The sequence below is a fragment of the Mus caroli genome, unplaced genomic scaffold (assembly GCF_978045245.1).
Source record: "Mus caroli unplaced genomic scaffold, Mus_caroli_1 scaffold_4, whole genome shotgun sequence".
Classification (NCBI taxonomy): domain Eukaryota; kingdom Metazoa; phylum Chordata; class Mammalia; order Rodentia; family Muridae; genus Mus; species Mus caroli.
Window position 1 is genome coordinate 122,121,186 of NW_028227259.1, and position 25,726 is coordinate 122,146,911.

General features: G+C 50.3%; 1 protein-coding gene across 2 annotated transcripts in view; it reads left to right on the forward strand.

Annotated features, from left to right (window-relative positions):
* Window positions 1–25,153, forward strand: part of Nos1 (nitric oxide synthase 1) — a 175,029-nt gene extending 149,876 nt beyond the window's left edge. For both annotated transcript variants that reach the window (XM_085837086.1, XM_021162640.3), the window contains exons 21-29: window positions 5,074–5,267; window positions 6,853–7,022; window positions 11,888–12,098; window positions 12,586–12,673; window positions 14,602–14,723; window positions 16,042–16,190; window positions 18,202–18,396; window positions 21,360–21,478; window positions 22,400–25,153. In XM_085837086.1, the coding sequence (XP_085693212.1) occupies window positions 5,074–5,267; window positions 6,853–7,022; window positions 11,888–12,098; window positions 12,586–12,673; window positions 14,602–14,723; window positions 16,042–16,190; window positions 18,202–18,396; window positions 21,360–21,478; window positions 22,400–22,415 (1,264 nt within the window). In that variant the 3' untranslated portion in view covers window positions 22,416–25,153. The remainder of the gene's footprint in view (window positions 1–5,073; window positions 5,268–6,852; window positions 7,023–11,887; window positions 12,099–12,585; window positions 12,674–14,601; window positions 14,724–16,041; window positions 16,191–18,201; window positions 18,397–21,359; window positions 21,479–22,399) is intronic.
* Window positions 25,154–25,726: the final 573 nt, after the last annotated feature.

The following is a 25,726-nucleotide window of genomic DNA, read 5'->3' on the forward strand; positions in this document are numbered from 1 at the left end:
CACTAGACTCTTGCTGTCCCTCCCTCTTCATTGCCCTGAACAGAGCTGTTTGTGTGCTCAGTCCTCCTTATGTTCAAATACCAGCCCACAGAGCGGCCACCTATTCCCACTGTCTCCCTCATGCCACCCCCTGCTGCCACACATCCACCCCCTGACCCCTCTGAGATCTTCAAGTGACTCCTCAGAATAAGGTCACTGCCCTCCTTGCCCCTCCCCCTCCCCCCAGTGCCTAAAACTCCATTTATGATGGCCAGGCCTTGCAGAGGGTACCCTGCAAGCTCATGGCTACCCTCTGGTAGAATGGAGCCTTTTGGATGTTGTTTTGGTTTGGGTTTGGGGGGGAGGTTGTTTGTTTGTTTTTGTTTTTTGAGGCTGGGTTTTTCTGTGTAGCCCTGGCTGTCCTCGAACTCAGAAATCCATCTGCCTCTGCCTGCCAAGTGCTGGAATTAAAGGCATGAGCCACCACTGCCCGGCTTGGATCTTTTAGATATTTAGATTTTTCTATTTAACACGGGACATTAGGCAATTCTTGTCTCACCTGTGAGCCTCTCTGAACCACTGTCATATGTATGTATGTATATATGTATGTCTTTGAATCTGTGTGTGTGTGTATGTGTGTGTGTCTGAATCCATGTAAGTGACACTTCTGTATAGGAAGGAAATGAGCCAGATATGGGACAGGCTGTGAGGAGAGAGACATACAAGACCTGCATGGCTACTGCTTCCCAAATTGCCCTTCTCCCCGACAGCTTCTCAATGGACCATATGGGTTGTAGTTCACACCTATAATCTTAGCACTTGGCATGCTGAGGAGAAAGTTCAAAGCCAGTCTGGACTACATAATGAGCTCCAGACCAGCCTGAGCTACCTAAGATGTGAGACCCTCTGTCTGTGAAGGGACAGGAGGAGGAGGAAGGGAGTGAATGAAGAAAGAAAGGGAAAGGAAAAAATCTCTACCCCAAAGCTTAATGAACATAAAAAAATGCAGCTGAATTGAGGGTGACTGTAATTGATGCAAGGGATGCCCCGTGAGACCCATGGCCAGCTAGTCACTTGCAAAGTCATCTCGTGCAAATTCCGGGGATGTTGTGGCACCTGGACCCCCCCTTCCGGGCACCTAGACCCACCTTCCGGGCACGTGTTGGCTGGATCACAAGCAGGAACACGGGGCTTTGGGGGAAGCAACTGAACGTCAGCCAGGTCAGCGAGTTCAGGTCCTTGGCCATCCTGTTGGCAACAAGTTCTGACTGGGGTGGGGGTGGGGGGTGTGAGGAGCGTGGCGGAGGGCGGGGTGGGCGTGGAGTCCAAATTGCTTTGAAAGCCTTTTGCGGACTTCACTGTGCATGAGCAGCCGGCTCCTGAATTAGAGGCCTTGCGGCGCCCCCTGCTGGTTGGTGTCTTCTGCTAAACTCTTCCTGTCACCCCAGTGGTGCCTGACGTCTTTACTCCCAGGAACCAAAGGCTGATCAGAGCTAGAGAGATGCTGTAACTGACAAGCTCAGTACCCCAGAGAGTACAAGACCCTCTTGGGAGAGGAAAGGGACGTCCAAAACCCTAGGAACACACAGTAGAGCCTCCCAAGCTGTCCACTATATCACAAACAGGGTGCCAGGCTTCAAGAAACGGCTTCACGCTCTCCCCACCCCACTTACACACAGAGATTTGTGCCAGTTTAGCTATTTTTAATATCGGTGGCTATTCATGGCACAAAGGGGCTCTTGGTTGTGCCAAAAACATCCCTAAATAGCAAGTGCTCTTGGACTATTCAAGTATGATTTACATGTGGAGAACATGAGCTTCTCCCTCCACTGAGACCAGTTGGCAAGGAGGAAAGAAAGAGGTCTGGAGAGCTATGGCAGCCTGCAGCTCAGAGTGCAGACTTACCAGGTACAGACTCACCCAGGTACAAACTCACCTGGTGTAGACTAACCCAGGTGCGGACCCACCCAGATTCAGGCTCACCCAGGTGCAAGTTCACAAGGTACAGACTCACCCAGGTGCAGGCTCACCCAGGTGCAGGCTCACTCAGGTGCAGGCTCACCCAGGTGCAGACTTACCCAGGTGCAGGCTAACCCAGGTACAGGCTCACCCAGGTTCAAGTTCGGCAGGTGCAGGCTCACCCAGGTGCAGGCTCACCCAGGTGCAGGCTCACCCAGGTTCAAGTTCACCAGGTGCAGGCTCACCCAGGTGCAGGCTCGCCCAGGTTCAAGTTCACCAGGTGCAGGTTCACCCAGGTGCAGGCTCACCCAGGTGCAGACTCACCCAGGTGCAGGCTCACCTAGGTGCAGACTTACCCAAGTGCAGGCTCACCCAGGTTCAAGTTCACCAGGTGCAGACTCACCCAGGTACAGGCTCACCCAGGTGCAAGCTCATCTAAGAACAGACTGGCCTGGTTGCAGACTAACCCATATGGCATTGTCATCCCATGCCTAGATCTGTAGATATTATGTCAAATGCAGTAGATCTACCCCAAGACAGTTTTATTCATTTCTTCTTTTCATGTGTACACCTGTGCACATGTGCAGGGCTCATGTATGCATACATGCCTGCATGCACACAGAGGCCCCAGATTAATGTTGGGACTCTTTCCACCATATTCTTTGAGGCAGTATCTCTCCATCAAACCCAGAGCTCTCCCTGAGACTCTTGCTAAGCCGTTTGCTTCGGAAATCCCATGTCCCCACTTTCTGAAGCTAAAATTGGCAATGGACCACCATGCCTACCTTATACTCAATAGGTTTAGGGAGTGTAAATCTTGTACTTTTATTTGCAAAGCAAGCACTTTAACTACTGAGCCATCTCCCCAGAAGAGGGGAGGAGCCCCTGGGCCTCGAGTTACAGCTGGTTGTGAGCCATGCTGTGGGTACTGAGAATTGAACCCAGGTCCTCGGGAAGAACAGCCAGTGCTCTTAACTGCTGAGCCATCTCTCCAGCCCCAGCCTTAAAACATTTTTTGTTTGTTTGTTTTTGTTTTTTGAGACAGGGTTTCCCTGGCTGTCCTGGACCTCACTTTGTAGACCAGGCTGACCTTGAACTCAAAAATCCACCTGCCTCTGCCTCCCAAGTGCTGGGATTAAAGGTGTGCGCCACCACTGCCCAGCTGCCTTAAAACTTTTTAATGGACCAAAATAATCACACTTTGAATATCTTACTTATTGACTAGGTGTGATCTTTTTCATTCTTTGGTGGTGCTAGCGATTGAACCCAGAGACTCCCGTGTGCTAGGTGGTGTTAGGGCTTGAGTAGTCTGTATGTCTTCCTGCCAGAGAAAAAGGATTCCTTTGGATGGATGGGAACTGGTTTCACTTGTAGTCCAGATTGAGCTCATTTCTATATATAAGGACTGCCTGGGACCTAACAGGCAAGGGGCTGCCTGGGACCTAACAGGTAAGAGCTGCAGCTGCAGCTCCAGCTCCAGCCCCATTTTTGTTTTGCTTTTGTATTATGAGACAGGATCCCACAAGCCTGCTCAGGCTGGTCTTGAACTCAGTAGCTGCCACACCTCAAACTTGCAATACTCCTGTCTTAGCCTACTCAGTGACTATAGATTTAAAGACCTCTGCTGAGAACCAGCAAAAAAAGAAAAAAAATGCTTTTGGGGGTGGGAGAGGGGGATAGGATGTTCCTATGTAGCCTTGGCTATTCTGGAACTCTGTTGAGGCCAGTCTGGATTCAAGCTCACAGAGATCTGCCTGCCTCTGCCTCCTGAGTGCTGGGATTAAAGGCATACATCACTACACCTGACCAAAAATTCACTCTCTAAAAACAAATAGGATTTACTCATGCATACAAGTGTTGAACCTGCATGTATGTCTGTGCATCACTCACATGCCTGGAACTGGAGGTCAGAATTGAGCAGCCCCCTGGAACTGGAGTTGAAGATAGCCATGAGCCATCATGTGGATGCTGGGAACCAAACCTAGAGCAGCCAGTGCGCTTAACCACTGATCCATTGCTCTGGCCCCAAGAATTTGCTCTTGAAGCAACTGGTTCACGTGGGCCTCATGAACTTGAAACACACAAACTCAAGCAGGTGTGACCCAGTACATGGATTCTCCCTAGAGTCCCTCATTCTTACACACTGATGCATCTATGCATGAAGGTCCCTGAGCCTCTGGCTGGCCCTTCCTTCTCCTACAAATGGACCTTGCTCGTAAAAGAGAGCAGAGGGCCAGCGAGAAGGCTCAGTGGGTAAAGGTACTTGCTGCCAAGCCTGACAGCCTGAGTTCAATCCCTGAGACCAACAAAGCAGAAACAAAGAACCAAGCCACTTAAGCTGTCCCCCACCCATGTGCCATGGCAAGCACGTGACACTGTCATGACTATGCACACACACACACATAAAATAATTAAGAGAGCATGGTGTTCTATGAGAAGTGATAAGTAGAGCTTTATAAATCAGAGGCACTCCACCTATAGCTACAGTGAGTGGCTGGTTCCTGAGAGAATCCTGATGGATACAAAGGACATGGCAGCTAACAACTAGTTACCTGGGAACCCAGAAGTGCCTTCCTTCAGCAAGGACTCGGGACATACTATGTGCCAGCCACTATCAATGGGGATAAAGCCACAGCCATACTAGATAAATGCCCTGCGTCACCGTGTTCCTATTATCCTAGAATACATCACTAGCCACAGAAGTAAGAAAGTAAAGGATTCTGTAATGGAAGAAAGTGAAGAAGAGGCAGAAAGATATGGGGGATGGATACATCTCAGCAGGTTGTGGCTGGGATCGGGACTTGGTAGATGAGAAGGGACTAGCATGGAAGACTGAGCTGGGAACACCAGAGAGGCCATGAGAACTTGGGGACCAGCCCCAAGAAAGGAGGTGAGCCATCACAAGTGTGATGTCCCTGACCCAGGACCTGGCAGTTGGTTCGATGATGGAGAGCTGACTGGAGGAGCTTGGCAGAAGCTATGGGGGGGGGGGGAGTGCTGGGCATGCATCTCAGCCGACCAGAGCCAGGGAGCATGGAAGGAGAGCTCTGCAAACTAGAGAGACAGACCAGGGGCAAAGGGGAGACAGAGTGCTGGTCTTTGTCCCACGACACCCCCCCCCCCCGTTTCCTGCAGCCGATCGACCATCTTCGTGCGTCTCCACACCAACGGGAATCAGGAGCTGCAATACCAGCCAGGGGACCACCTGGGTGTCTTCCCTGGCAACCATGAGGATCTCGTGAATGCACTCATTGAACGGCTGGAGGACGCGCCGCCTGCCAACCATGTGGTGAAGGTGGAAATGCTGGAGGAGAGGAACACGGCTCTGGGTGAGGCTTCTGGCTGCACCTCCTAGAAAGGCTAGGAGGGCCTCAGCCTCCCAAGTGGGCAGAGCAGCTGCCAGGGTGTGGTTGGCCTATCCAGAAGGACTTCCTACCTCACTCTAGCCAACAAATGTATCAGCAATAGCCTTCTTCCCTCCTTCCCCTCCTTCTTTCTTTACCCTTCCTCCCTTCTCTTCCTCCTTCCCCTCCTTGCATCTGTTCTTTATCTCCCTCCCCTTTTCCCTCCCCGTTCCCCTCCCCCTTCCCCTCTTCCCCCTCTTTCCTTCTTTCTCCCCCCTTCTCCCTTCCCTTTCTCCCTCCCCCTTCTCCCTCCCCCTTCTCCCTCCTTCTCCCCTCGTCTCCCTCCCCCTTCCCCTTCCCCTCTTCTCCCTCTCTTCTTCTCCCTCCCACCTCCCTCCCGGTCCTCCCTTCCTCCTCCTCCTCCCTCCCCTCTTCCCCCTCCTCCTTCTCTCTCCCACTTCTCCCCCCTTCTCTCTTTCCCCCTCTCCCTCCCTCTTCTCTCCCATGTTCTCCTTCCCTCTTCTCCCCACTTCTCCCTTTCTTTCCTTTATTCTATGTAGACCAGGCTGACTTCCAACTTCCAATCCTCCTGCCTCACCCTTCTAAGTGCTAGGACCACAGACACACACCACCACACCTGGTTTGAAGAACCTTCAAAGCCGATGGGTCTATAAGCTTCCCCTTCCCCTCATAGACATGGGTGGGTTCCAGGCTCCAATACAAGGAGCCGTGGTGGCCACACCTGATAGCCCGTGACACCATGACTGTCACCTTGATAGGGGAGCTAACTAGAATGTGGAAATGGCATGCCATCTGTCAAGGTCCTCCTGCCAACCCTCTTGGAAGGAGCCACTGTGAAGAGACATGCCCCTCCCTTAGTGAACCCAACCCAACCCCACAGAGTTCTCATGTTAGGCCAGGAGTTCCATGGCATCTTATGGAAATTCTTTTGGCATCCATGATAATGAGGGGGCAGAGGTGCATGTTTAGAAGGGACATAGAGGCAGAATAGCCTTCCCTCTTGGAAGAAGAGTTCCAGGACCCCTAGCAGATACCAGAATCCATACATGCCCAAGTCCCTTACAGGAAAGGCCTGTGTTCATATAACACTTATATACATGGTTGCATTTACCTAGCACTTCTGTGAATCTTCCTGGATGCTTTAAAACCTCTCTAGATGGCTTACCCAATGTAATGTAAATGCTATAAATAGTTGCTATACTGTAGTGTTTAGGGATAGTAACAAGAAAAAAAAATGTCTGTACTGTTTGATAGAGACGAGATTACTTTTTCTTTTCATTGATTTCGTTCCTCTCAAATGCTCTGAAATGCAGAAGGTGTGGACATGGAGAGCCAAGGGCACAGTATAGTTAGAGCAAGGTGTGAGACCAGAATGTTTGCGTGTGCGTGCATACACACACGCACACGCGCACATGCACATGCACAAAAGCTGCGTGGCCTCGGACAGATTCCATAACCTCTCTGTGCATCCTTTTCCTCACCCGGAGTGATGACTGTGGTGAGGACTTAAGTGACTGGAGGAAGCCTCATCCTCGCTGTGCCTCCCCAGGTGTCATCAGTAATTGGAAGGATGAATCTCGCCTCCCACCCTGCACCATCTTCCAGGCCTTCAAGTACTACCTGGACATCACCACACCGCCCACGCCCCTGCAGCTGCAGCAGTTCGCCTCCCTGGCCACCAATGAGAAAGAGAAGCAGCGGCTGCTGGTCCTCAGCAAGGTGGGTAGGTCCTGGAGAGCCCTGCGAGGCCTGGGATTGGGGGCGCACAAAAAAATGCTTTTCCAACTGTTCACAGCAGGTGGCAGTCTTGAGCAAGGGGGCGTGTCCTCATTTGCATTTGGTCTTCACATCAGCCGCCCCACCCCCACTCCCACCCCGACCTGGGTCTATGGTCACCACCATACACGTCCCCATCGCTGTAGTAACTCTTACCACTTTCCTATGTGGTTTTTAGCTCTTATCCGTACCACCTTAACCAATGCATGAAAGAAAAGGGAGCAGAGACTCTCACAGCAGGTTCGCAGGCAGGGGGTTGCTTCCGGTGTGGTAACAAGGGTGTTTTTCTAGTGCAGAGTAGCTACTAAAAAAAAAAAAAAAAAAAAAAAAAAAAAAAAAAAAAAAAAAAAAAAAAATGACCGCTAGATGAAAGCCCTCTAATACTTAGATGAACCCATTAGCTTTACGACCCTTGCTTAGACCCCAAGTTGTTGAACGTGCCCGCCCCAAGTTGTTGCCCGGCCTTGCTCAGAACGGTATCTAGGGCTGGAGATGTGGCTCACTAAGTAGAGCTCTTGCGTAGCACACAGGAAGCCCTGGTTTGATCCCTGGTAACATAAACTAGACTTGGCGGTTCGTGCCTGTCATTCTAGAACTTAAGACTTGGAGGCAGGAGGATCGTGAGTTTGAGGGCATCTTCAACTACATAGAGAGTTCAACGACTTTAAAAAAAAAAAAAAAAAAAAAAAACAGGGTTGGCAAGGTGACTTGGAGTATAAAGGTACCCGCTGTCAATTCTGACAACCTGAGTTTAGTTCGGGACTCCAATGGATAGTGGAAGGACAACCTACTCTTGGAAATTGTCCTCTAACTTCTGTGCACATGTGTGTATACACACACACAAAAAAAATAATACACGAAGAATAAAAATATAGGAAGGATGTCGCTGCAGTTTTGAGCATCGGCTGCTCTTGCAGAGGACCTGAGGACCAACATTTTATTCCCAGTACCCACATGGCAGCTCACAACTCCAGTTCCAGGGAATCAGACTTCTTCCGACCTCTGGAATCACCAGGCACACGCATGGTATACATACATACATTCAAGCAAATCATTCAGACACATAAAATAAATCTAAATTTTAAAAACTTATGTAATTTAAAATAAAGACACTTACCTGCTCAGAGGGACCACCCAACACAGCCTTCTCCCCACCCCCGGGGGGGTGGGGGCATCTCCTTCCTAGGAAACAAGCCCCCAGTAGAAGCTGTACCTTTTGCTATCCAGGAAGAGGGACTGGGGGAGGAGCAAAGGAGAGGCTCATTAGCAAGTGCATATTATCAAGAAATGTGAAAGTAAACACCAGAAGCCAGCTGGGACTCTGAAGTGGGGAGCTAGAGACAGATGGTCTTGGGAGAGCGGGGGGCCGTCATTGCATCTGAAGCCTAGCGGGATTTTATAACATTTAGAATATGTATAATTTAGAAGAGAAACTTGTGATTAGCGTTGGTGGGGATGAGTATGAAGAAGGAACATTTTGCATAATATTCTTTGAGAGAGAGAGTTTCACATGAAGTCCGTTTCTTCCTGAAAGCACAAAGTCACCAGACAGGATAAATGAATGGAAATTTTTTTAAAGACTTATTTATTTATTTTATGTATATGAGTACACTGTAGCTGTACAAATGGTTGTGAGCCATCATGTGGTTGCTGAGAATTGAACTCAGGACCTCTGCTCACTCCGGCCCTGCTTGCTCTGGGCCAAAGATGTATTTATTATTATATGTAAGTCCACTGTAGCTGTCTTCAGACACACCAGAAGAGGGTGTCAGATCTTATTGCAGATGGTTGTGAACCACCATGTAGTTGCTGGGATTTGAACTCAGAACCTTCAGAAGACCACTTAACCACTGAGCCATCTCTCCAGCCCAGAATTTTTTTAAAGATTTATTTTACATATATGAGTACACTGTAGGGGTCTTGAGACACACCAGAAGGGGGCATAGGTCCTATTACAGATGGTTGAGAGCCTCCATGTGGTTGCTGGGAATTGAACTCAGGACCTCTGGAAGAGCAGTCAGTGCTCTCAACTGCTGAGCCATCTCTCCAGCCTCTACAAATGGAATTTTTTAATTACTATTCTCAGAGACACCTGTGAGAGAGAAAATGGGCCAGGTGACAGAGGGGGCTGGGAGAAAATAGTCAGATTGCAAAACAAAGCTGACCCCAGAGAAGAAAAAGAAAGGGAGGGTTGGTCAGGTGAACATTTTCCAACTTCCGATGTGGTTTCTGAAAAATTTGCCAAGGCCCTTGGGGGATTCCTAGAGCCAAAGTCATGGTCCCTAGAAGGGATCACCTTGATATGTATCTCAAGCTTGCACATTCTGCAGGAATCTGTACCCAGCAATAGCATGGCTGCCTGCCAAACGCAGTTTCAGGTGGCGGTCACTGCCCGGAGGAAGTCAGTTTTAGGTGCATGTCCATTCAGAGTCCTACACTAAAGACTCTGGTCATGAAACCTCTGTTGTGATCTGAACGAGAAATGGAGGGCTGGAGAGTTGGTTCCATAGTTCAGAGAACTTGCTGCTCTTCCAGAGGACCTGAGTTTTGTACCCAGCACCCACATCAGACGGCTCACAACCCTCTGTTAACTCCAGCTCCAGGGGGATGGGATATTCTGGCCTCTGCTGGCTCCTACAGTCAAGTGCACATACTCAACTGGAGAAACATGCACACCTGTATGGAATTTAAAGCAATAAAGATAAATCTTTGAATGTGCAGTGTCCCCCCCCCCCAGACTCCTGCAGTTTGAACACTTGGTCCCCTATTTGAGGTCATGGCACTTTTTTTTTAAAGATTTATTTATTTATTTATTTATTTATTTATTTATTTTAGTACACTGTAGCTGTCTTCAGACACACCAGAAGAGGGCATCAGATCTTATTACAGATGGTCGTGAGACACCATGTGGTTGATGGGAATTGAACTCAGGACCTCTGGAAGAGTAGACAGTGCTCTTAACCACTGAGGCATCTCTCCAGCCCCTCATGGCACTTTTAATAGGCATGGCCTCCCTGGAAGAAGGAGGTATTAGGGCTGGGACTTGAGGTCTCATAACCCAGCCGCACATCCCTGTTCATTCCTGGTGTTCATGTGTGCGCTGGGATGGCTGTCTCACGTTCCTGCAGCCGCCTGTCCACCATGATTGCCTGTATCTCCTTGAAGTGTAAACTGAAAGCAACCCACTTTCCTTTATGTCACTTCTGGTCAGGGACTCAGCAAGCAAGAGAAGTCAGTAACACAGCCTCCGGCAACTGGGGGCCAGTGCAGCTCAGTCCTGGAAATAGAGACCTATAAAAACACCATTCTTAGGGCCTGGAGAGGTGACTCAGTGGTTAAGAGAGCTTGCTGTCCCTGCAAAGTCAGGAGTACACTTCTCAGCATCCCCATCAGGGGAGCCCTAACCATCTGTAATTCTAGCTCCAGAGACTCTGGCGCCCTCTTCTGGCCTCTGCAAGACATCACACACATAGACACAGATGACACTAGATACGGACACACATGTAGACACAGAGGCAAGACACACACACACACAGACATAATTTAAAGCAAACCTTTTAAAATTATAAAAACTATCTTTTCCTCACAGGTCACACAATGCATATGGCCATCAGGGATTGTTGTACTGGCTAAAGTTTACCCTCCCCAGCTCAGATGCAAAGCCTTGTCCTAGCTGACTGGGCCTCCAGGCCTCAGTGGCCTCATCTGAGAGATAGGATAATGATAGCCAGCTGCTGCTGCAGACTGAGTGTCTATGGCCCCTAGAGTTCTCACATCAAAATTAAACTCCCTCGGTTAGATTTGACGTGTCACTTATCAAGAGGGTGGCATTAAAGGGTAGGGACTGGGCTGGGAGTGCAGCTTAATGGTTAGAAGGTAGAGTATGCACAGGGCTGGATTTGATTACTAGGACTGGCACTGTAAGAGGGGACACAGAGAGGAAGGAAACAAAGAAGGAAAGGAAGAGAGAGAGAAAGAGAGGGGAAAGGAGAGAGGGTGGAAGGAAGGAAGGAGGGAGAAGGGAGGGAGGGGTGGGGCTTCTGCAAGGCAATTGAGTCAGGGGCTGCACCCTCATAGATCAGAACAACATTTTTATAAAAATTAGCCAGGAAAACTGCTTCCACCTTTTGCCATGTTAGAACAAGTAGCTGGTACCTGCACAGCAGATCCTCCCAAGACAGCAGATCTGCCTGCCCCCCCCCAGTCTCAAACCTCCAGAACCCGAATGATAGATTTCTCTTGAGCAGATTAGCCAGCCTTGGGTACTTCAGAATCTCCATGACCATCTTTGTGACCAAAGACCCACTAAGAGGCAACTTAAGGCAAGAAAGGATTTCTTGGGCTTACGGTTCACAGGGTACCATGGTCACAACAGGGAAGGCATGGCCACAGTCACGTGGGGAGGCAGTGGGGGAGGGGGGGTGGGCAGCTGGTCCCATTGCATCTGCAGTCAGGAAGCAGACAGTGAACAGAAAGACCGACTGGACTGTAATATTTGATGGCCCACCCCCAATAACTCACTTCCTCCAGCGAGGCTTCACTCAATAAAGATGCCACAACCCACCCCCCAAAAACAGCACTGCCCACCGAGAACAAAGTGTTCAATCACCTGAATGTATGGGGGAGAGCTCACACTTGAACCACAACTGCTAAAAACCCATCTGTTTCAAAGCCAGAGACGCAATGCCCCACTGTAGGTACCAAATATCCTCAGATCAGTTCTCCTCCTCTTCCTAAGCCCTCCTACAGGCCCCACCAGAAATCTGGGACCTGAACTCAAGGCCCCTCTCTGTTCTCTCTTGCCACAGGGGCTTCAGGAATATGAGGAGTGGAAATGGGGAAAGAACCCCACAATGGTGGAGGTGCTGGAGGAGTTCCCGTCCATCCAGATGCCGGCCACACTTCTCCTCACGCAGCTATCACTGCTACAACCTCGCTACTATTCCATCAGCTCCTCTCCAGACATGTACCCCGACGAGGTGCACCTCACCGTGGCCATTGTGTCCTACCACACTCGAGGTGTGCGTCTGAGGAAACTCTTGACTGGGAGACCATTGAGTCTGTATCCCCCCCCCCCCGCCCCCAGAGGTATCTGGAGGTCTCTCCCTACACTGCCTGTGGATCACATCTCAAATCTTGCAGGATGTTCCCAGCCAAGCCCTGGGAATAGAGCAAAGATACACAACAGGCTGTGTGTCTGTCCCCGTGGCTGAGCTAACCCTGAGTGCGGTTAGAAATAGACAAGGTGTGCGTTTGGGAGCCTGAATCCTGCTCCAATTTGATTGATCTTCTCAGACCTTGAGCGGCATGTAGATTAGGCCTCCTCCACCCTGTCCGACCTGCTGTGCAGCTCACAGGGGTATCTCACAGGCCTGGCTGGATCGAAATAGCATCACTTGGCATTAGCTGGGAGAGACTTAACAGAACAGGGGGAGTGGGGGGGGGGGGGCTGGAAAGAGAGGCGGTGCCTGACATAATGAGACGGACCCCTTGCTCATCCTTTTAGATGGAGAAGGACCGGTTCACCACGGAGTGTGCTCCTCCTGGCTCAACCGAATACAGGCTGACGATGTCGTCCCCTGCTTCGTGAGAGGGTGAGTGGCTGGTGAAGAGAGATGCTTGGTCATCTGCCACAAATGGGTTGATGCTATGCATCGGAGCATATGAGGGACCAGCCTGAAGGCTCTAGATAGATGCTAGATGATGCAGGAGCAACACCAATGACCCGCATCATTCTGCATTGTCAGGGAGACAAGATCAAGGGATACACAACCGCCAGCAGGGTATCCCAGCAATACATCCGTATAAAAGACCATGAAATGATGGTCCCATCCTACACAGACCCGTGAGCATCCTATCCATGAAGACATGACAACCCAAACGCCTTCAGACATCGTCAGATGCCTTCAAGGTGGAAAGGAGAGGGTGAAAGACATAACAGGCTGACCTTTTTTATTATTATTATTTTTCATTTTTATTCATCAGCGTGTGTGTGGTATATGAGTGTAGTCACAGACATGGAGTTCACAGGACAACCTCATGGGGTCAGTTCTCCCCTTCTGCCTTTACATAGATTCCGGGGAATTGAACTGGGGTCATCTGGTTTGCACAGCAGGTGTTCCACCCACTGAGCCATCCTCTGGCTTCTGCTTCTGCCTTTCACTCCAGTCTCTCAGAGATGGAGGTGTGGTTCCCCCATTTTAAGGATGATCCTGAGCTGGGACCTTCACCCCATATACAATGGAAGCCCTGCTCCAACACTGACTTGGTCCGCCACTCTCTTCTCCTGTTGAGGGCAGAGTGTTGGTCGGTCCACCTGCTGTCCAGCAGTGGAGTCCATCAGTCTCATGGAGCTGGTTTTCAAACCAGAGTCCTGAGCCCAGCCTGACCACATAGCCCAGGAACCAACATGTTAACAGCCCTGGGCAGCTCACCTAGGCACAGGTATCTTTAAACCCCTGATTACAGACCTCATGACCTGGGCTGGGGAGATGGCTCAGCGGTTAAGGGCACTGAACGCTCTTCCGAATGTCATGAGTTCAAATCCCAAAAACCACATGGTGGCTCACAACCACCCATAGTGAGATCTGACGCCCTCTTCTGGAGTGTCGGATACTTATATATATAAACTAGAGAGTTGAAATCAGGGGACTAGGGCGGGCGATGGCTCAGTGGGTCAAGTACCTATTGGGTAAATGTAAGGATTGAGTTCGAATCCCTGACACCCATTTAAGAGCCAGGCAGGATGATACAGGCTTGTAACTCCAGTGTGTAGCCCCAGTGTTTGGTTGGGGAGACGGAGATGGATAGACCCACAGAACTTAGTGGCAGCTAGCCAAGGTAAAATCAATGAGCTCCTGGTTTAGTGGAAAACCTTGGCTCGGAAATAAAGTGGAAAAAACGATAGAAAGGCATTCAGTGTTGACCTCTGACCTCCGCATACACACCTACACACATATACATACATATGTACATACATACATACGTATATATATGAAATGTTATATATATATATATGTATATGTGTGTATATATGTGAATGTATATATGTATATATGTGTGTGTATGTATATGTATATATATGAACATTTGTAAGTTAAAATTCAGTCCAAGGTAATTTTACTCCCTCTGCCACCTTGGGGACATTTGACATCTTGGGGACAAAGACATCTTGGATTGTCATGACTGTGGAGTTAGCCCTGACATCAAGCTGGTAGGAGCTCACAGAACCACTTGAACTCCTACAGTGCACACAGTAGCTCCCCCCCCCCAACAAAAGAGCCCCGATCCCCAGAGCCAGAACACATGGAAAGTCCAGGTTAGCTCAAGCTCATTGTCTGTGGGACTTAGCTTGATGAGAAGCGGTGGGGAACAGAGAAAGAGCCAAACCCCAACAACCTTACTTTTTAAATCCCTCTAATCTGTGAGTTCTTACTCTAAAGGGGGCCCTGGGTTAACCCTGGGTCCCATCACAGGGGTTGGAGCAGCGCACAGCAAAGCCTCTGTTTTCTTCTTTGCCCAGTGCCCCTAGCTTCCACCTGCCTCGAAACCCCCAGGTGCCTTGCATCCTGGTTGGCCCAGGCACTGGCATCGCTCCCTTCCGAAGTTTTTGGCAACAGCGACAATTTGACATCCAACACAAAGGTACCAACGAAACGATCCAGGGGCCACTGACCTGACCCTTGACCCAGAGAACGATGGAGGGCCCCTGCTCCACCTCACTGCCTGGGGAGGGGAGGGGTGAGGAGGGACTGCCATACCGATGTGGCCACAGGTGCCCGAACAGCCCACTCAAACAGACCTGCTACACAGCCTGTCCCAGGGGCCCGACATCTCATCCTCAGAGGACATGTCTTTGACTTAAGAGTTGGTCCTAAAAGCCCAATATTCCACCAAGGATAGGTGTGCATCCTTATCAAATGGATTTGTGTGTGTGTGAGAGACTGCCTCGTGATGGTCACAAGAATTAGGTCTTGCTGTGTGAGATGAAGTGCAGGTTTGGGAGAAAAAGAGAACTGATTCCCAGTTGTAGACTCAGCAAACAAGGAGTCCAACAGGACAAGATAGAAGGACAGTATGGACACAGATTTAAACCTAGACCAGGTGTGCTGGCACACGTCTTTAACCCCAAGACCCAGAGACAGCTGGATATCCTCGGGCCAGCCTGGTCTACTCAGTTCTAGGTCAGCAAGAATTGAGATAGATAGACAGATAGACAGACAGATGAGAGATAGATAGATGATAGGTAGATGATAGATAAAGAATACATAGATATATGATGGATAGATGATCGATGTTAGCTCTGTGTCCCACACTGAGCTGTGTTTCTGATAGAACAGTGACCCCAAGAGGTGGTTGTGGGCATGACCATTGGCCCACACACCAAATCTGATTCCCCAACAGCACATCAAACAACTGAAATAAAATACAGTCTGTATTAAGTGGAGAGGTAACTGACAGCTCGAAGGAAGATGTATAGAACTTCTAGAGAACACTATTTTACGTGAGGTTTTCATGCCCAGGGCAACCCTGGGATCCCTATTTCACTTGCATCCTGAGGAAGCTAGTGCTTCCATTCTCATGGGGAAACTGAAGTTCTGAGAGGGAGCTGACGTGCTCAGGGTCACACAGGGCTGGGACTCAGACGCAGACCGACCATCAGGTTCCAGTCTGGGCTCTGGGCATTTTCCAATAGCAGGCTGCTAAGGAGTCTTGCATAGGAATGGAGTGAGACCAGGCAAGGAATGTCTAGGGACTGCCCCGTTCCCCACGGGCCGTGCTTGTCTGTGTGTGTAGATGCAAACGTATGGAGGCACCTGTGTGCTTAACCCCCTGCCCCATGTATGCAAGCTTTCCTCGGCACGTCATATCCTGTGGTCCCAGTACCCCCAGCTCCTGTAGCTAAACCACTGCCCACTTGGGCATCAGAGCCATCTGTGTTATGGGTCTTCCCGGTCCCCAGGAATGAATCCGTGCCCCATGGTTCTGGTCTTTGGATGTCGACAATCCAAGATAGATCATATCTACAGAGAGGAGACCCTGCAGGCCAAAAACAAGGGCGTCTTCAGAGAGCTGTACACTGCCTACTCCCGGGAACCCGACAGGCCAAAGGTAACCTGGCCCACACTGGGATGCCCTCAAGTGTGCAAGCATGAGTATGCCTGTGAATGTCACATCATACACACACACACACACACACACACACACATACCATGATGGCCAGTTTTGTTGTCTACTTGAAACAATCTAGAATCACCCAGGGAGAGGGGCTCAAGGGGGATTGTCTAGACTTAACATGGGGTTAACCGAGGTGGGAAGGCTCAGTCTGAATGTACGAAGCACCATTCCATGGCCGGGATCCTGGACTGAATGAAAGGCAGGAGAGAGCTGAGCACTGAGTATTGTGTATCCATTCCTCTCTACCCGAGACTAACTGCTTCAAGTTCCTGCCACTAGGGCGTCCCCATAATGATGCATCTGAACTCAAAACCAACCCTGTCTCCCTGAGTTGGCGTTCATCATGACAGAATGGAAACTAAGACACCCCACTTCTGTGTGTGTTACCCCTACCCCCCAAATCTGCTCTGTGCTCAGAAAGCCTAGTGGGGGGCTGAGTCCCTTGAAAATATTTAACAGCTACATAATATGATCTTGCTATGTGTAGCCCAGGCTGGCATAGACCCACTCTTTAGCTTAACCCAGTCTAGAATTTGTAATCCTTCTACCTCTACCTCCTAAATAATTAGAGGTGAATTATATACTTTAACACAGTATGTAATATGTTGTGTATATTTCCAACAACAACAAAAAAACCTTTTAAATAGAGCCTAGGTGAGCATGATAGCCCACCCCAGTTCTTGAGAGGCTAAAGCAGAAAAAGTTTTGAGTTCAAAGCCACCCTGAGCTACCCAGTAATACTAGTTTCAAAAAAATTAATGAGCTAAAATGTAAAAAGAAGCTTAAAATATATTTATTTGACAGTCCACAAGAGGCAACACCAATCAGAATGAACATGGGCTATGGAACTGGTATTCTAACTGCTGGGCTTGGGGGGCACTTTGGAGATCCCAGAGACCAGGCTAGGACCTATGTGGTGGGAGAAGAACAGTCAGGGGATGTGGACAGGGGCTGTTTGGCACCCCGGGGGTGGCGGTCACCAGCAGAAATTACCAGCTGAATGGCAGCCATACATAGGAGTTGTTTCTGGCCCATTAAACAAGCACTGCAGTGGACCACCTCTGTGCTCAGCTCCCCAGCAAGCTTCTAGCTAGCCTGCCCCTCACTTCCATCCTTGCTGGGATAGCTAGCTTATTGAGGCGGTGGGCGGGGCGGGGAGGCCGGAAACTCCTTAGCCCATCCATGGCTTTCTGCCCTGAGCTTCTCTGACCCAATCGCGACTACCACCCCTCCGGGGTAAGGAGAAGGTAGCTAAGGCCCTTGCATTTCGGTTACTTGCCTCATGGCCCGGACAAAATACTTGATGAAAGCTACTTAAATAAGGAAGGTTTTTCTTGGGACCCACGGTTAGGGAGTACAATCTACGGCCTGTCATGGTGAGGAGGGCGTGGCAGCAGGAACCTGAACCAGATGGTCACATTTGCAGCTTCGGTTTGTGAGCAGAGAGAGAGAGAGAGGAATGCTGGTACTCAGCTTGAATTCTCCTTTTATACAGTCAAGAACTATAAAATAATGCCACCCATTTTTTAGACTGGGCTTAACTACCCTCATTAACTCGGTCTAGAGACTCCCTCATGGACACACCCCAAATTTTGTCTCCTAGATGACTCGAGGTTTTATCAAGTTGATAGTCATACATTCTGGAGTGCTCCCAATGAAGGTTATCTAGGGAGCACTCCCCCAGATCTCTCTCGCAGATCCCCAGAGGGTCCTCGCAGCCAAGCTCCAGCTGCCCAAGGCTGGAATCAGCCCATTCACACATGATGGTGGTTTGGACCCATTTCCCTGAGCTTAGCTCACAAAACAGTTCCCTACCCACAAGCCCCTGCACCATACTTCCTTGTGAATGGAGCACAGAAGCCCTACCCACAAGCCCTTGCTTCCTGGTGGGTGGAGCCAGAAGCCTCTCAGAGGGGCCACAGCTCACCATCCTCTGTTTCTGCAGAAATATGTACAGGACGTGCTGCAGGAACAGCTGGCCGAGTCTGTGTACCGCGCCCTGAAGGAGCAAGGAGGCCACATTTATGTCTGTGGGGACGTTACCATGGCCGCCGATGTCCTCAAAGCCATCCAGCGCATCATGACCCAGCAGGGGAAACTCTCGGAGGAGGATGCTGGTGTGTTCATCAGCAGGCTGAGGGTGAGTGACAGCTGGCAACCAGCATCCAGAAGTTTCCTCTCTTCCAACCTGTGCCGTAACTCGGGGAGTTCCATCTGACCTTATAACTGGGGTTGCACCTAGCCACGATCGAGAGACAGAGACGGACAGGAAGGCAGGCATGCAGATACACACAGTCAATATAGTTATAGGTTCTAGTATGAAAATGGCACTGGGCCTGTGGGGAGTTTTATGGATGCAGTCCTAACTCAGTGCTTCCTGCACCCCTGTGCAATTGATTTCATATGGTTGGCACTTCATGAAAAGGCTCACCCACCATGTGGTGGTGCACACCTTTAATCCCAGCTCTCTGGAGGCAGAGGCAGGTGGATCACTGTTGAATTCAAGGCCAGCCTGGTCTACAGAGTGGGCTTCAAGACAACGTTATGAAACAGAGAAACCCTGTCTTGCCCCCAAAAAATACAAAAAACAAAAAACAAAAAACAAAAACAAACAAAAAAGTCTCATCCAAAGAGGGCAGATGGAACTGAACTGAATACCGCTATGCTTGCTCTCTAAACAGTGCACCTGACGTGGGGTGTGACTGCCCTGAAGGAAATGCCTTTTCTTACTCTGCTCAAAGGCTAGTAGGTTAGCAGCCATGATAGTTTCCCTAACAGTGTCCTAACTATTGTGACAGATCACCTCCCCCGATAGAAACTGAATCCCAGAGGCAGTCCCATCCCACTGTGATTTCTTAAATGAACAATGATCAATGTTCAGTGGGGGAGGGGCATGAATATGTCGTGGTGCACCTGTGGAAGTCAGGGGACACCTGGCAGAGTGTTCTCTTCTATCGTGTGGGTCCTAGGGATCTAACTCATGTCATCAGGCTTGGTGGCAAGCCCCTTCACCAGCTGAACCATCTCAGTGACCCCAGTTAGTAGGCAAACATTTTTCTAGACACTCTTCTCTAAGCCCAGTGAGGGGAAACAGATTTCTGCTAGAAGTTGGCCGGGGGCTGTAGAGAGGGCTCGGCAGGAAAGATACTTGTGGTGCAAGCATGAAGACCAGAGTTCAAATCCCCAGCACTTACATAAATGCCAGATGGGCATGACAGCCTGCCTGTGCTCCTGGCACACAGAGGCAGAGGCAGGGCTTGCCCGGAGCAAGCTGACCAGTGAGACTAGCTGAATCATGAGCTCTGGGCTCAGGTGAGAGACCCTGCCTCAGTACATAAAATGAAGAGGTCAAGAAAGACACCCAGTGTCATCCTCTGGCCTCCATAATGCACGCACACGCGCACGCACGCGCACGCACACGCACGCACACGCACACACACGTGTGTACGGACATGGATACAAACACATTCACAGGAGGGGAGGAAAAAGGTAAAGAGGGATGCTGTGTGGTCTGCCACACCCTTGGTGTCTTTGACACAGTCCCCTGAGAACAGTTATATAGCTTCCCAGGATCTTTGCAGAAAAGGACAGAGAAATCTCCCCCCACGGGAAGTGAACCACCCTTCTCCAGATGTGGACCTTGCTGCAGGAACCAGGCACTAGAACTGAATACATTGTGTGCCTGGATGCGGAGCAGGGTACTAGAACTGAGTATCCCATTGGTCCTACTAGCCAAGCCAAGCTCCTGGCCACTGCCCTCACTGGGAATATGATGACTCTCTCCTTCCAACCACCAAACATCACTCTTAAATAATAATATTCTTTCCCCCCCCTTTCCCTTTCTCCCTCTTGCTCTGGCCCAAATAATAATATTCTTAACTGACCAACCCACCCCTCACATCTGCCAAGGGGCCTCCCATCACTTCTGAATCTGTCCCACCACTGCCCCCCCCCCCCGCGCCCCATGCTGGAGACAAAACCGAGAGTCTTGTGCACGCAGAGGAAGTAATGTACCACAGACTACATCCCCAGCCCCACAGACATCTTCCTTTTCTCTCCATCTGCTGGTACCAGTCAGCTGGAATATTTCATACGTAATTCGGGCTTGCTGGTGTAAAGGTCTGAAAATCGCTGAAGGAAGACCCCCTAGACTTAGCATGCATGCAGAGGCAGAGAGCGTTTTATTCTGTAGAAATAACCAGTGTGTGTGTGTGGGGGGGGTCAACCATTTTTCAAAATGGCGACCCCAATCAAAGGCACATCGGCCTTCTTACAGGGAACTGGGGGAACTCTCTAGAAGTTCTAGAAGATTTGGTAATCTCTACCGTGATTGGCAGGGGCCAAAGCAGTGACATCGGTAGAACTTTGGCTACTATGTTAGTCCCTCTGTATTTAGAAAGGGGGTTAGGTAATCGAAAATTTTATTGGTGGGTGCTGGGGAGGTCACGGGGGTCGGCTTCTGATTAGCTTGTGCCAGGTGGTCAGTGGTTCGCATTCCTATGTCGGGAGGAGATAGGACTGTCCAGCACAGGTGGCCCATCCTGAGATAAGATATCTTCCCATTCTTGTGCTTATCCCCAGGCTGTTCTTGGGAAGGGGGTTTTATGACCTTCCTTCTGGATTTTATGGTCTGTTCCCAGAGCAGCTGGCGTCTTATGGCCTGGTTCCTGGGACTTAGGGTCTGTTCCTGGAGCTGGTGCCTTACGGCCACCTTTTCCAAAGCAAGCCTGGTCCTTACATGAAGGTAAACGGAGTTTATGTTGTCCTTTTTTTTTTTTTTGCAGGGATCCGAACTTTTCAGGGGTGAGTTGGAAAGAGGAGAGGCAGAATTAAAGCTCCCTTCGGGCCTCCTTGATCCTTCTATGCTCAGAATCCTCAAGGCGGCCTCCCTTTTTCCAAATACTCACCCCATAGATTCTTTGTCACCTAGGCACAAAAGGGCGGAGCACTGCTCACCACAGCCTTAGTGACCACAGGTACCCCAGGACCTTGAGCTTAGCCTTTGTTTTGTCTAGGTGTGTGCTCTCCCGTGTATCCCATGTCTATCCCTCTCCAAGCCCTTCCCTGCCATCTGATCCATGCCCTGTCTGTTTCTGCCCATAGGATGACAACCGGTACCACGAGGACATCTTTGGAGTCACCCTCAGAACGTATGAAGTGACCAACCGCCTTAGATCTGAGTCCATCGCCTTCATTGAAGAGAGCAAAAAAGACACAGATGAGTAAGTCACATCCAGGCCTGGGGGAGGGGCTACAGCTGGCGGGCAGGAATCACCAGACCAAAATGGCAATGGGTGGGCATGTCCCAGACCAAAATGTGGCTGCGATCCTGTTGCTACCTGGGCAGAAGGTTGCCCATTTGAGGCCAGCTGGAGCTACGCATGGAGCCCTCCTCTCAATAAAACAAAAGAAAGGGGTGCACGTGCCCAGGTGTCTCCAGTCCTGTGAGCCATTCAGGACTCCAAGGATCCAGATGGTGATAGTCCCTGCTCTGGACACCTGTCTAGGGCGCCCCCTTGTGGAAGGTTGGTTTCTGCCTACAAACACTGCAACTCTTGATGCTCCCCCTACCCCTACCCCAGAAGTCACAGGGGACATTCTCATGGATGCAATTAAAACAGATAGTGTCTTGACAGTTTGACTCAGCCTTTAGGAATTGCTGGAAGCAGCCTGAAGCAGTGGTGTGGAGTCTCATTCTTTAAACCTTCCCTACCGGGGTGCAGCAAGAAAACCAGTGTGTTAATGCCCACCCCCATCCCCTGCCCCTTGCCCCCCCCCCGCCCCCGTCTTTCCCCTTCAAGCAGGTGGGACTCGACTCTCGCTTTCCCAGTGAGAGTGGCTGTTACTGTCTCCACTCTATCCATTTAAGCTTACATTATTGCTGCGCCGTGTGCATCCACGGGTGTGCATGTGTGTGCTTGGTGCCTGGAGAGTTAGGGGGAGTTGTGAACCGCCTCACCTAGGTGCTAGGAACCGAACTCAGATTCTCTGGCAGAGCAGCAAGTACTGGTCTGAACTTGCTTTACTTCTGTCTCCCAAGTGTTAGGATTACAATGCACCCCCACTGTCACACCCTGACCCCCGAAGAAAGCTAAGGAACCTGGTTTCCACGCCACTCACTAACGCCTTCTCTTGTCCAGCAGGGTTTTCAGCTCCTAACTGGATCCTCCCGCCCCATGGGATGTGGGGTGGCTGCCCCGAGTGCCCACGCGAGGGCGGCCGCAAGTTGACTAAACGGGGACACACACGGCTGAACCTTCCCCACGGGACCCCGAGTGGCCCCACCCTGCCTCTCGTCCTGTTGCTATGTCCTGGTCCTTCTTCCCTCTCTGGGCTTCTCTCAACCCCAACCCTGGGTTTTCTCCTAGACTCCTGGGCTGCGATGCATCACCCTTGTGACCCTGCAGTGGCTCTTACAAAACCACATCCTCCCCACCCGCTTGCTGCCAAGGGCGGGTTGCGGTGCATGAAACCGCTGGGTCATGGCTGTCACTCCTGTTGGGGGTCTGAAGGTGGCTGGCACTGGGCCTCAGGTCACCCTGAGCCAGTCCCTTGGCCACTTCAGCCCTTTTCCATCCTCTTTTTATGATGGTGTGTGTGAGAGAGGGGGCGGGGTGAGAAATTCTCTGTCCTTTTGTCTACACATGCGTGCTGACCTTACCTGTGAGTCCACCACCTTCGTGAAGGATGCTCCGAGCCATGAAACATGGTCCTAGATATCGTTAATCCCACCCACGTCCACCATGACAGGCCTGTGTCCTCCTCCCTGAAACACAGCAGGCCCCCTTACTAATCACAGGCACATGTGGAGAGGAAGGGGTCCCTGTGGAGGACCCAACCACAGAATCTGAGGTGTTCAGAGTCTGACCCTCTTGGCAGAGGTCTGTCTGGGAAATTTAACCAGACAGTGGATCGGCCAAGCCCCTCCCCATTCTCACCAACCCCAGCTGGGACCACAGGATGTTGAACTGTCTTCCCCAGGCCCAGCAGCCATGCCGCGCCAAGAAGCATGCTGGGTGTAAGGTCTTTGCCATCAAGGGTATTTGGGTAACATTTCAAAGTTTGTCCTCATTAAATGGATGGGTGGGCCTTTTTAGTGCTTTGGAGCCTTGGTAGATGTCAGGGAGGAATAGGGTAGCTGCTTTTCATTCCTCCTGCTTGACAATAATTCCCTTCCCCCAAAATGAGCAGTATAGGCAAGAAAATTCTAGCCTTGACCAGTGGACCCTCAGAGCTAACCCTCTCTGAGGCATTGTGGTGGTCCCTTATCTGATTAAACAAATAAATAATGAATAAATAAAAGTTATATCAGACAGTACTGACAGACAATAAAGAAACCCCCCAGGGTGCCCAGGCTCAAGTCCCATGTTCTGTGCTCCTGTTTGGTTTGGGGAGGCAGGAAAAACCAAAACACAACACAACCATTTCCTCTATGTCCTAAGCTGGGACCTGCTGTCCTAATGCTAAGGACAAGGACAGTCAAACAGAAAATGCTGAAGACTTTACAGCTGTGGGGTCCAAAACCCCAAGGGCTCCGATCCCACCCCCATTCTTTCTCGGTTTTTGTCTCTCTTTCTTCCTTTCCTTTCTATTTCCCCCAGGGTCTCCTGTTACCCAGGCTGACTTCCATCCTTTCCTTTCCTTTCTATTTCCCCCAGGGTCTCCTGTTACCCAGGCTGACTTCCAACCCACAACCTTTCATTTCTAACCCTACCTCATCACATCCAGTTTATGATTTTGCCAGAGGCTCAAAGCCAGAACCTCCTGCATGTTGGACAAGCACTCTACCAACTGAGCTACATCCCCAGCCTTCAGTCCCCACCCCCCGAGTCCAGAGACAGGTCTCATGTGGCACTGGACAACCCTGCCATCACTAGCATGTGAACCTGGTCCTAGTTGGAATCTCACCCAGCCTACCTTAGTACTAGTGTTTCCTACTTGATCTCCCATGCCTGTGGAGACTAAGCCCCCACTACCCCAGAGCTATCTTCTGTAGCCCAAAGGCAAGGCAGTTGACCTCCTACTGACTTCCAACCCAATCCAGGGACATTCTTCTCAACCCTTCAAGCCTCTGGTGACACTTAAGATGTAGCTGATTCCTCTCATCTGAACTGCTGTGTCCAACCTCCATTGAAGAGCCTTTTCTCCCTCCCTCTCCCTCTGCAAGCCAAGCTGCATGCACCCGTGCATGAGTGGTTCTTGCACCCCTGAATAAGGAATGCTTCCTCTGTGACAGGCTCCTCCCTACCCCCGGATATCCCGGTGCTGCCAGTAGCGAGTGGACAGATGGGAGTGCCGTGTCATTTGCCAGAGTACAAAGACACGATTACATAATCAGGTTCAAGAGGGACTTCTGCTTATCAGTGCTAGGGATGGGACCCAGGACCTCGCCCACGCAAGGCTGAGCTATGTCCCCAACCCCCAAGACAGAATATTTTAAAAACACATTTGAACTCTTGACACTTCCAGCTCCCTCAGCTCCTGGCTAGAAGGCTTGAGATCAGTTGGATACCCTTCTCTCCTTTTCCAAAAACGCCCCTAAGTAGCTTATCCACCAAAAAAAAAAAAAAAAAAAAAACAAAACCGAAGCAAGGTGGTCGTCTGGGGTGAGTCGATACTGCCCTCTGCTGGTTGTTTTTAGTTCAAGCCCACAGCCAGCAACAAGCAACAAAGTATGTCTTAGAATAGGACTGGTTTGTTTGCCTCACCTTCTCTGAGGTTGATAGTAGCTCCCAACCCATTTCACAAGAGGAGGTTTGGCCATTACGCTCTCAGCTATTCCTGCAACCACAGTCCCCAAGAAGTTCAGCCCATGGGAGAGGAGAGCTTCCCTACATATCCTCAGAGAAATCAGGTGACTTTTTCCCGGAGGTGGGGGTGGGGGGTGTTTAGGTCCCACTATGATGCAAGCAGCCATGACCCACATTCTGTTGCTGCCTCGTTTATGCAGAAGGTTTGATTCCAGATCGTACCTGAGCAAGACAATGCTCCAAGCCAAGCTCTGATAAACTTCCATCTTCCATGGCTGGTAGACCGCACCATCCCAGAATCACTAGCTTGAGGTAGAGGAGGGGAGGGCAGAGTCATGGATTCTTAGGCTAAGTCGGCAAGACCTGGTACCGGGTCTGTGGTAGAGAGTAAAGACCAAGAGTAGAGTGATCCCAGCCCTGGGAGAAGGAAGTTGGGTCAGGCCTCAGTACAAAGGGAAAACACTGAATTGGCCCCAAAACACAGGAGCAAGCGTGTGGATTTCCCTGACAGAGCCCCTGTTCATGATGTCATGATGCAGAGTCTCTCTCTCTCTCTCTCTCTCTCTCTCTCTCTCTCTCTCTCTCTCTCTCTCTCTCCCTCCCTCCCTCCCTCCCTCCCTCCCTCTCCCCCTCCCCCCTCTCTCTCACATGAACACACACACACAGAGCCTTTCACTGGAAGCCATGGGCTTCCAGGTTAAGTTCAGCCAAGGGACCCAA